This window comes from Brachyistius frenatus, unplaced genomic scaffold (genome assembly GCF_029030835.1).
Source record: "Brachyistius frenatus isolate BFR_SWC_R1_liver_20210118 unplaced genomic scaffold, ASM2903083v1 Contig_8, whole genome shotgun sequence".
NCBI lineage: Eukaryota > Metazoa > Chordata > Actinopteri > Embiotocidae > Brachyistius > Brachyistius frenatus.
Window position 1 is genome coordinate 5,823,358 of NW_027210607.1, and position 11,953 is coordinate 5,835,310.

The following is an 11,953-nucleotide window of genomic DNA, read 5'->3' on the forward strand; positions in this document are numbered from 1 at the left end:
TTCCATTACAATATTATTTTCCTCTAAAAGGGGTGGTAAAGTCTCTAAAATGACATTTATGCAACACTGGAATCCCATTAAAATCAATACAAATGAAATGTTTACAAGCATGGCAGTAGGTGTTCTTGGAGGCACAGCCCGCTTGCTCCTTTCTAGGAGAGACACGGGTGCTCTCAGAGTCAAAGCATCCGTCTCAAGCGTCCGTCTCCATGCACAATAGATTCCATTTCAATGATTCATGTGCAGCACTGCGTCATGGGTTAATAAAGTTATGTTCTAATCTTAAAACAAAAACCTGTCACCTGGGTTTTAAAGAGATAAAGTGATTCAGATGTTAATTTTCTATTCTGCTGAGAATGTTTTCCTCGCTTCATTCGAAATTCACATTGTGGAGTACAAAAAAAACAACAAAACCTGGTACTTCCTAACGTGATAAATACAGGAAGGTCCACCTCAGTGTTTTAGTGTTTCAATTTTCCTCTATGGACATCTGATAAACTATTTATTGTGCTTACCATTCTGTTTACTTTAATGTGGTGGAATCTGAAACTGCACTGGGTTGCATTATTTTTAATGGAGACATGTTCAACCCTAAAATGTGTGGTCTGAACCCGCTGTGGTGCTTACGTTTATTTGTGTTATAGGCCTATATAAATCTACAAAGAATATCAAGTAAAGTTAGAGTACATAGAGAGACAGATATACTTTTATTAGGCTAACTGTATTTTATTTAGATGTGTCCAATCAATTTTACTTTTATTTTATTTGATCAAACCCCTTTGAGTGTACATTATGCATCTATCTCGATTACAACCTAATCATCGTAATAACAATTGTATAAGTATGTTTCTTTTTCATCCCGACCATATTACAGCACAATCATATCTAGTTTTCAGGTTTATGCGACTGTACTCAATTGGCTACCAGGTCGAACTCCACCTCCCAGAGTGCATCGCGGCAGGGCTCCTCGTCTCCCATTGGTCCGGCTCTCCGAGCGGCGGAGGCAGACGTGCGGCGGCAGCAGCAGTGAGAGCCCGGCGGAGAGCTGCGGAGCTGAAATGAAGCGCACACACGGAGCGGCTCACACCGTGCAGCGCCGTGCGGCTCAGGAAGAGGCTCCGCGCCGCTAAAGCTGAAGGCTGCTCCGGCTGAATGAAGGGCTCCGTCCATGCGGAGGCTAGCGCTCATTCTGCTGCCCTGTGCTGTCGCCGTCCTGGTGCACTTGTGGTTGGCACAACGACCCTCCTCCACCCCGCTGGACAACAACACTCACTCGGGTACTTTTTTTTTTTTTTTTTTTTTTAGCCACAACCAACCCCCCCGCCGGGCTTCACCTCCAACAAAGCCTCGCTAACTTTTTTTCTTTTTCCATCCGAGCGGCTCGCTAACTTTGCTTTGACCGCCCCGTTGTGGTCCTCGGCTGCGGGTTGTTAGTTTGTGTGAACAGGTAGTTAACCATTTGAAGTGTGCGTCGGGCGCTGCAGAGTGTTTGTTCTTCACAGGGGAATAACGTGAGTGTGACAGTTCAGTAGTGTTGGGCGTTGCTGGGATAGTCTGGCGTCTGAAAACGGACTGAAGTCAGCCGTGCATCTCTGCCGTGTTGCAGCGCAACTACTGTGCCGCCTTCAGACGGATTATCACTGACTATCAGGGCTGTGCTGCAGAGTGAACCCGCTTTATTTGATCAGTTTAACCACCTTTTCATGCACGAAGACGTACATTACCATGAGGTGATTTACGGGGTGCATCACAGTAAGTCACTGCAAACTAAATGTTGGAGGAAACTGGATTTAGGATCACAGGAATGGGAAGCATTAAATCAAGTGAGCCTCAAAGTGTGGGTTTTATTTTTATTTTTTTTGATCTGCTTGTTGGCTTATCACTGTCCCCAACTGTGGGTCATATTTGATCTCTATCCTGACATGCACTGCCTCATCTGTGGGTGTTATTGTTGGAAAGGACTGTCTGTTGTCACCTGTTGTTGTTGTTGTTGTGAGAGCTTGTCGGTCTCATGCCTCTGCCCTGCTTTCTGTTTCCCATACAGATGAACCGTTACCTTTCTATGAAGTTTTGGTGGGAGTGCTGTCAGCGAGACACCATTACGAACTGCGACAAGCAATAAGAGACACCTGGTTGGGCTACCTCCGAGATCACCCCCACTTCCAGCACAGGTCTGTAGGCTGGAGCTGCAACTTCGCCGCTTGTTTTTCAGCCCAAATTTATATAGTGGCAATAAAGCCTGCAGCCGGCAGCCAATCACGGACTGACCCACCAAAGCCTTTTATCTTTATCCGACCAGCGGCCAATATTGTTCTCTCTTTCACGCTTCCTTTTTGTCCATTTCCTTCTCATTCAGCGATCTCGGCACAGATAAGGTGTGATGGCCTTTAAGCAACCCTCCGTAACCATGGCAACGGAGGGTGCCGAGATGGACAAGCTTTAGAAATTTTGTAGCCGAATATTGCACAAAAGGGAAAAAGAAAGATGGATGCAATTGTTTGTGCTTCTTTTTTTTTTTTCAGAGTGGGGGTGAAGTTTATTGTAGGTGAACATGGGTGTCCCCTTCCAGAGGAGGACAGAGAGGATCCTTACTCCTGCTCCCTCCTGAACTTCACCAAGCCAGGTAATTTAAAAAAGAAGAAGAAGAAGAAAGAATTTGTGGTATCTATCTGCAGCATTAATACTGAGAAATGCTCTCTACAATCTGTTGCTTGCATGTGTAATTGTCAGTGGCAAAGCCGAGGTAGAATAACAGCAGAGGCGTTGGAAGAATGAAAAGAATGCATGTTCAGGAGAAAAGTAAAACGCCTTTATTCATGTTCACCCACAGCTCAAGGACAACTTTCTTTCCCTTTCTATAGCCAAGGCCACAGCAGACATGTCTCTCAGTCAACGTAGCTGCTGCTTGGGTAACAACAAGTGCTTCCTGACACTTGAAAAGGAGAGCCATACGAAGCACAGACGCATCGTATATGAAATAATTGAACACGCTCACCGACAGATAGGACGTCTGCAGTAATTGTATGTCTCTCACCTTCACAAAGCCATTCCAATTCAGCCGTTTCACTACTTTTTCCCGGCCGTTTCGGTGCGAGCTGCCTTCATGGAAACATAATTACTGCTCATCAGAACAGCCTTTTTCAGACGGCGGCCTTTAGGGTCACGGCAATGTTTTATTTTTCCAGCCCATTCTCTGCTCTCCACCGTGTTAATTGCCGTAAGTGTTGACGTGATTTGCTTCAGAATCGGAGGCAGGCGACCGCCGATGCGAGATGCTCAGCGTGATTGGAAGAGAGAGACACACTGGCTGCTTTCAAACACAGTTGGGTACCTGACTCAGGATTCAGGTCAAAGCACATGTTAAGCGAATGATTAATTGTGGCTGAAATATGTTTGTTTGTGCTGCATTCATCACAGGGATTTTTCTTTGGGGAAACAATAACGTGAATGCTAATTAGCTTCTCACTTTGTTGAAGTGATCCTGCTCCCAATTCAAAGTGCTTGTGCTGGAAAAGTCCGATTCTGACTGATACGCAGAGACATGAGAGCCCATATAAACAACGTATTACACTGTTTGATTAATCGGTTTGTTGACATGTAACTAGAGTCAAAACAATTAACTAAGGACATGATTTTGGTAAATCGATATTTGTTCTTTTGTTCATTTAGCAAACAATGACACAAAATTCACTATTTACAGCTTCTCCTGTGTGAATATTTGCTGTTTCTCTTTCCAAATTGAACATCTTTTTGACTGATATGGGAAAAACCAAACTATTTGAAAAGGATATTTTGAGCCGTGGGAAAATGTGATGCCTTTTCATTAGTATTTTATGACATTTTATAGATCAAATGTTCTCCTTCTGATCAAGAAAATCACGTTTAAATCAACCAGTAATGATTTTATTTTTGCCCCATTTCATTTTCTATTGAACCGTAAACAATATTGAACATTATTTGTTGCATAGTATTTAAAATAATCCTCACTAAAAACTAAAGAACAGAAAATCGGATGTTAATAATTTTTTATTCATGCCAAGGTTTATTCATGTTTCCACTGAATAAACTAGCATTGTTGAGATGGCCAGTGCAGAGAGAAGCACTGCTGTTATCTGTTTAGACAAGTGTGCACAGGCTAAGCTTTTATATTTAGTCAGCATAGGAATATAAAATATATCCTGCAGCTCAATGCTGTTCTGTCAATGTAAAAAACATTTTAGTTTGATGAACTGCTGCTCTCTTTGTTTTTGATTCTTCGCCGCTGATTGTCTTTATTTTGGGGGAAGCAGCAGAACTCGTGTAGAACATATATAAAGTCAAAACCCTGCTTCTTTTTAACAGCCTTGATCTTTTCATTGATCCCCGGGGTAATAAACTGCTCTTTTGTAATTAAGAGAGCAGCTCACGAGCAGAAGCTCGCTTTGAAGACCGCAGTCCCAAGAAGCAGCTCCTCAAAGTGCTGATGGTATAGCTTTACTTGAGTCTGCCTCCTTCTCTGAGTGCGCTCCCTCTCTCCGTCTTCCCTTTTCTCTGAAAGAGAGACGGTCAGCATGTTGGGGCTCCAATAAATTTCTCGTGCAGTAACTCCCGACTCTCCCTGTGTCCCAGTGACAGGGCAGGATGCAGAGATCGAGATTGTGACAGTGTCCGACCCCTCTGTGCTCGCCCCGTCCGACGTGTCCACCGTCACCCTGGACTTCAAGGTCCTCCACCCGGTGGTGATAACCAGGCTGGGGGTGTTTCCCAGCGGGACCCGGGCCGAGCTTCAGACCAATGTGACAGTGAAGCTACTCCAGCTGGACCAGGAGGTAACAGAGCCTGGACCCGCGAGCATAATGTACCCCGTATGCTGCTTTTCTGTGGAGCAGGTAGATACACTGGAGGACTCCGTGCTGCTGCTGTTTACTGCCTCAGTTACAAACACAAACTCATTTTGGACCCCTGCCAGAGAGATAACAGTGTAGTGTAGGATTCAGCGTCGATGATGGTTACTAGAGTTTGTTTGTGAATTCTTTATGGGTGAAAACTTGTGATGTTTTTGTTGCAGGAGGCTGTAGTTACTGCTCGCTTCAGTTCCATCAGCACAGGGACCATGGTGAACTGGGTGTGGTACAAACCGGTGGAGCAGTTCATCTTGCCTAAGGTCAGTGTCTTAACTATACTAAGAGTTGTCGCCATGCTAGTACAAATGCTGAGGTCCTGACTCAGTAGAAGTCTCCCAGTCTCGAATGTGTTTCAATTATTTTGATACTGTAGCTGTGTTATTATATTTTCTGCAAGTTTTATCTGAGTTGAGCGATTCTTTCAAAGCAATTTCCTGTGAAGGATAAAAATGAAACAAAACTAACGAAGGTATAATCAAAATATTTTTTATAGAAGTTGTTCTGATAATTAGTACCAGATTATAGCACACAGTTCATTGTAGGCATTTCAGGAAAATGTGTAATTAATTAATACCCAAACAGAAAATTAAATGCTAAATGTGATTTCAAATGTGCCTTTAAAGAATCACGTAAAACCAGTTTAAAAAGCAGTGCTTTGCGTCTCTCTCTGGTTGAAAGGTTATTTTACCATCACACTGTTTGGAAAAGTGGACGTAGCGTCCAGGTCTGAAAGGTGAGGCAAATGTGAAAGTGCCTTGTACTGCAATATCACCAAAGGCCACTAGGGGTTGACTCCAAAAAGGCTCTGGCTCCATATAGATAGATAGATAGATAGTTACTTTATTAATCCCCAAGGGGACATTTTTTTTATACTCCCATTCAAGTTCTCTCATGAATTACAAAGTCAATACATTTTTTCCACAAGTCATAATGATGTTATTTGCTATAATGACTCTGTGTAAAATGTCTGTGCATCCTGCAAAGTTAAAGTCTTTTCTGACGTCTAATTGTTTCATTTGTCGAAATTGTGGTGGAGAAATACCAGAATCAGATGAAATAAAACGTGTGTTTTTAACTGTAAAATGTAAACCTGCTAAACGCAAACCATTCTGAGAAGCAGTATTGAGGACATGATGTCGGTGTCCTCAGTGGGTGCAAATACTGCGGTTCAGTTTAAACAGTTGGACAGAACAACACCACAGGTGACCTGTCTGTCTTTTATCCAGGGTTTTGAGGGGACGCTGGTTTGGGAGAGTCTGGACTCCGCTGCTTTGACCACAGTCAACTCCTCCTCCGTGGAGCTCAACGATGGAGGAGGTGTTCTCAAGATCTCCTCTGTACGTGTTCCCAGATGGTGTTAAAAATAAATGTATGAGGAAAATCCTCTCATGTTTTAAAGTGAAGGAAAAGTTTGGGAAGTTAAAAACTTTTTTTTCTTGGAATTGCAGATTGCAGAGGGCATATTGCCTCATAGAAGTGCACTTGGATTCCCTGGTTTGGCTGGAGGCTTCACTTTTTCTATCTACGGTCGGTCCAGCAACAGAATTAACTTTGAGCTTGTTGTGAAAACTCTGAAAACATTGGTCACTCTGGCAGGTTTTGAGATAAACTCCTTTTCACCTCAGGGTTCTTGCCTTTGTGCCAAATGGAAATGTTTGTCGCTCTCCATCCTGCTGTTTGACATCATTGATTTATCTGCATGTGTTTGGATTTGAGTCTGTGAGAATGGATTTGGAGCCATTATGTAGAAAACAAAATTAAATTCATCATTCATCATCTCTGAAAACGGAACCAATGACCCATTCTGTGAAATGTTATCATTTTCTCATTGTTTTGCCAGCCAGTGATTACATTTATAATCCCTGAAAATTGCTTTAATTTAATCGAAATTTGGATGAATAAAAAGTGAAAGTGGCTTTTTTTTTTTTTTTTTTTTTTTTAAACCTCATTCTCTCCCCCCATTTTCCCTAATTTATCGTGTCTCCTGCCTTTGTCCCTCTCTGTTACTCCTCCCTCTCCCCTCCTGTGTGTCAGATGGAGACGGTCTGTCGGGGCTCCTGCGAGGCCGCCCGGCCAGGATGGAGCACCATGCCTCCCGGCTGAGGCGGGAGGACGCCACCTTGCAGGAGGAGAGCCTTAGGCATGGCGACATGGTGTTCGTTGACGTGGTAGACACCTACAGGAATGTGCCTTCCAAACTGCTTCAGTTCTATAAATGGTATGCCAAGTGCTAATGACTCGATTCTGTGTGTCTCCAAATTGCCTGGGCCCTCTGAGGAAATCAGCAACCTGAAATGAAAGTGTGTCGCCGCCTCAAAACGTCTTGCTGTTAGAATCACAATTGCAATCACCCAGTCAGGGAAAAGGAAAGCACTATCATGAGTCATCAGATACCAAAATATAGAGTGGTCGTAAGCTTTGACTTGAAGTATTTTACTTATTTGCACCTCTTGCCCTGCACTTTCTGTGGTATTTGAAAGTAAATCCTCCGGGATATTGCAAAAAAAAGAAAGAAAGAAAAAAAATCAGAGGGTGGGCTTTAATTAAGGTTGCGTATTCCCTCTCTGGCAGGTCTGTGGGAAACGCTGACTTTAATCTACTGCTGAAGACGGATGATGATTGTTACATCGACGTGGACTCGGTATTAATGAAGATTGACCACAAGGGTCTCAAGCGCAGCAATTTCTGGTGGGGGAAGTAAGTACAATTCAGTGTCCGATCCTGTTGACAATGAATATTTCGAGTCCACTCGTGTTTGGAGATAAACTTCAGTGCACCGTCAGCTGAACTTTAGATGAAAGGAACGGGACCGCTCTGCAGAGTAGTCATGGTGAAAGGCAGACAGGATGTTGTGATAATCTTCCTGCCGTCTCTCACTAGTTTCAGGCAGAGTTGGGCAGTGGATCGCATTGGGAAGTGGCAGGAGCTGGAGTACGCGAGTCCGGCCTACCCGGCGTTCGCCTGCGGCTCGGGCTACGTGGTCTCCCGTGACCTGGTCCAGTGGCTCGCCAGCAACGCAGAGAAACTGAAGGCCTACCAGGTAGAGTACCAAGCACTCAGCTCCTGTGACAGTTAATGGTGATGATAATGTGAGCAGTCTCTCCTGGATGTCTCGTTAACAGGGAGAGGATGTGAGCATGGGGATATGGATGGCAGCTGTTGGACCACAGAAATATCAGGTAGGAAATTGCTTGAACGACTTGAACTGCCAAATTCAATGAGGCAAATAATTTGGTTTGGTTTGTTGCTATCATTCTAATACTGCTATAAAATACAACTTATCACACTGCAGTCAGGAATGATTTAGTCCTCCATGTCCCATCATTGTCCCCAGTGTTGTCACAGTAGAAAATCAGATGGGTAATCAGTGTCTGATGTGAAGAAGTATTGGAAAGAGGATCCGGAAAGTAGAGAAATGAATCATGTTTACAATTTATAATTTGTCCAAGTGACAAAACATCCATCTCGGCTTGATAACCTGCTGATGTTGTGAGTGATGAAGATGAAGTCTCAGGCTCAGTTTTGCTCACAAGCTTTATTTATAAAGCACCATTTGTACAACTTAATGCAGATAAACAAAGCAAAACTTTGGGAGACTAACATAGCGTGAAAAAAAATCTGTCTGGCACTCATTTGTGCAGCCTTATGCACAAACGATTGCACAGCACGAACACATTTTCACTGCACATATTTTATGAGCATGTGGCAAAGATAAGCTCTAAAAATTGTACTAGTGGAGTCTGTGAAAGCAGTTTGACCGGCTGGGTTTAATTTTTGCAACTCTGAGTTCATTTACAGTGCATCAAAGGTGGATATTAACAATTTAACCTGAGCAATACCTGCACCAGTGTGTGGCTAATAATCCAACCAGTCTATACACGTCAACACAGCTACTGTCCTGCTCCTTTCCTGTCGCCAGGACTCCGGCTGGCTCTGTGAAAAAGAGTGCTACCTGGACATGCTGTCGTCTCCCCAGCACACGGCCGAGGAGCTGCACGTCCTCTGGGACAGAAAGAGGGTCTGCGGAGACCCCTGCGGCTGTCCCTGGGACCCCTAAATGTGGTTCTCGCCACACGGCGCTGTGGGTAAAATGCACTCAACACCGGCTGTCCATTCAGTTTCTGTGATTTCCTTAAAAACACCTAACTGAGCCATTATCAGTTCTTATTATATGATACAATTGTTAAGATTTTTTTTTAAATGTGGGACTTTCTGTTGGAAAATAATCTTCAAAACTTTGCAGGTACAAACATAATAAACCATTTGCAGCTTCAGAATACGTTCAAACTCGCAGTTTTGCTGTAGCATCCTGTCAGTATTTGTATCATGAACTCAGTTATTCGATTTGAAAAAGTGGAACAGAGAAAATGTGGTAAAGACTGTGGATTAAAAGATGCTTTATTGATGTAACTGTCGGGGATGGACGAGACCCATGTGCAATACCAGTATGTGATGTCATCAGTCATCGCTGTAAGACTTACTCCGCTCATGGTATTGGTACAGATGTAAACTTTTTGGTTTAAAACCAATATATTTGATGGCATTTTAAAGATGATTACTCCACATTGCTATATTTTGTAAATTATTGTCTAAAGCTTTTCATCCCCTTCAATATTTGTAGATTTACGACGAGCTTTCTCACAAACACACACACAGTTTGTACTGTAACCGTTCTTGTGCAAATAGTGATGTGGCCTCACTGTATTTGTTAGGCGTCATACTGTACGTATGTTAACACTTGTGATACCAACACAGACTTTTGGAACCCGACGCAGCAGTCGGATTGACTGTGAAATAGACTCACTCGTTTAACACGGTTTTATGAAACCCTCAAAGGTAATAAAGAACACTTAAGAGAGATTAATGGCTTGTTTGTTTGTTTGTTTGTTTGTTTGTTGGGGACGATGCACACAGTAAACGTCCCGGTGCTGCTGATTCTTGTGTTGAGTGTGAAGCTGTGTTTTAGTTGTTAGTGCTGCTCAGTCAGCCCCAGACACACGCAGTCGGCAAACAGACTTTGTTCAGGCTGTTACAGAAGCCCTTTTTTTTTTTTTTTTTTTACTTAAAAGGGAATGCGAGATCACGTTGGTCTCTGTCAGTGATTGTTTTCCTGAGACGGTGAGCTGGACACCGCTGGAATTTTGATCAGAAAAACCTGCGTTTTTGAGCCCAGACTGATCAGTGTTTTCATGTTAATCAATAGGACCGAACGCATCCAGACAAATGTTGTACGTTTTAAAAAAAAAAATTATGCTTCTTTGAACACATGCTCTTAGGTGCTGCAGTGATTTGTTTGTTTATTGAAGTATAGCCATGTGATTGATGCTGAGTCACCTAAATTAGATTGCCTCGCATTATTTTTTTGTAAATAATGAAAGATGATGCTGAATATTTTACTAATGGAGGATGATGCAAGTCGTTTGTTTTATTTAGGCCCGCCCCACTTGCCAAGAAATCTGTTCCTGCAATTAACCTGACATGGGAGCAGACATGCCTCTCCTTCTGGCCCCCCTCCCTCTCCCGCTCCTTCCTCTCCTTTTCACCTCCTCTGTTTCAGTGAGCTGCATGATAACAAAGTCATATCCGCATCTGTTCCACTCTCCTACATAGATAAGCACGCCGTTTTTCTCCCCATCAGCCTTTCCCACCGATTTGTCTCGAAGCCTTTCATTGTAAACCGAGGGAAGCGTGAAAATGACACACAGATACAAACAAAGAAAAAGAAACCCTCACTTGTACTTTCTGTGCTAGTGCTTCTTTAGAAGATTAGAGTTATTGAATTTGCCAAAATTTTGATGAGGGCTGAAGGGATATTGCCACTCACTGATGTAAAATGTTTAAATTATAATTTATATTTCCTGAGATACGCTCCAAATCCTCTGAATCCTTTATTCCAGTCCCGCTCCCTCATACATACCCACCCAACCAGGAGATCAAATCAGGCGCATCTACCTCTGCCATGATAACTAGAACAAAATTGCACCATGTTAACCTACAAAGTGCTGTTATGTTTTCTCAGTCTCTTCAGGTTTCTCTCTTATAAGAATTTCTTGCCTCATTCCTGCCACCATTAAGTATTTATTCATTAAATAACGTATCATTCGATGTGCTTATATAATGGGAACTCCATAGAGCAGAGAAGGCGCAGGTATTGGCAAAAGCAAGAGTTAGATGGGGTGAAATAATGTTGTGGGGAGGATGAACAGTACTCAAGAATTCCTTTGTTCTCTGAGAGATCAATACTTGTGAACATAAAGTAGTTTCCAAAGCTCGATGCATGAAGACTAAAGAAGCAGAACTGGAAAAGCATTACAACAATGAAGCAGGACGTAATTACAGATCTCAGCTCATCTTACTGACCCAGAATATCCGATTCATCCACATGTTTGATATTAATAGACCCCACACGTCTTGAATATCTATGCTTTTAGGCGTGTGTGGTCTTTTCTAAGTGACGACAAGAGTACAATTCCCTGAACCACTGACTTATTTTCACTCTATTAATATTTTGCCATGAAAGTGCAGTCACCCGTTTAGTCGTGACAAGCACAGCTGTGAGAAAATGGAGAGAACTTGGGCGCTGGAGTTAATTGTATTTATAAAATCCTTTTCGTGTTAAGTCTCACCTCGTCCCAAAACTCATCTTCTCGGGATTGAACACGAGAAAGTGTTGACATTATAATGTGACTCCTATTGTTTTGAGAAGTTTGGCAGACACTTCATTTTACTTCAGTATTTATTTTAGAATTTTTCATACGTGCTCGTTGTTCATTTTGGTGCTTTTGGCATTTTTGCATTCACACTACCACTGAAGGGGCATAAAGGTGGGTGGTTCACTGCTTAGCTCGTGTCTTTTAACTAACTAGTCACGCTTATTTGGTCGTTTTGGCGTGAAGAACCTTTGTAGTTCTAATAAGTTAAATATTTCAACTGTTTACTTTTTACTTTTAAAGTATTTAAAGTGTATATTGAATATGTTAAGCTACTTGTTACTTTTTTTTTTTAATCTTTAGGTGACTGGCTATTTTAACGTTTAATTTTTTTTTTATTAGCTATAGCTTAACTATGTC

General features: G+C 42.4%; 1 protein-coding gene across 1 annotated transcript; it reads left to right on the top strand.

Annotated features, from left to right (window-relative positions):
• The first annotated feature begins 1,034 nt into the window (after window positions 1–1,034).
• On the top strand, window positions 1,035–9,737 carry b3galnt2 (beta-1,3-N-acetylgalactosaminyltransferase 2). The gene is made up of 12 exons (XM_069690083.1): window positions 1,035–1,277; window positions 2,045–2,171; window positions 2,523–2,623; window positions 4,609–4,808; window positions 5,048–5,143; window positions 6,110–6,220; window positions 6,332–6,410; window positions 6,918–7,101; window positions 7,455–7,580; window positions 7,764–7,923; window positions 8,006–8,062; window positions 8,803–9,737. The coding sequence occupies exons 1-12, from the start codon at window positions 1,169–1,171 to the stop codon at window positions 8,938–8,940; spliced, it is 1,488 nt and encodes a 495-aa protein (XP_069546184.1). The 5' UTR covers window positions 1,035–1,168; the 3' UTR covers window positions 8,941–9,737.
• Window positions 9,738–11,953: the final 2,216 nt, after the last annotated feature.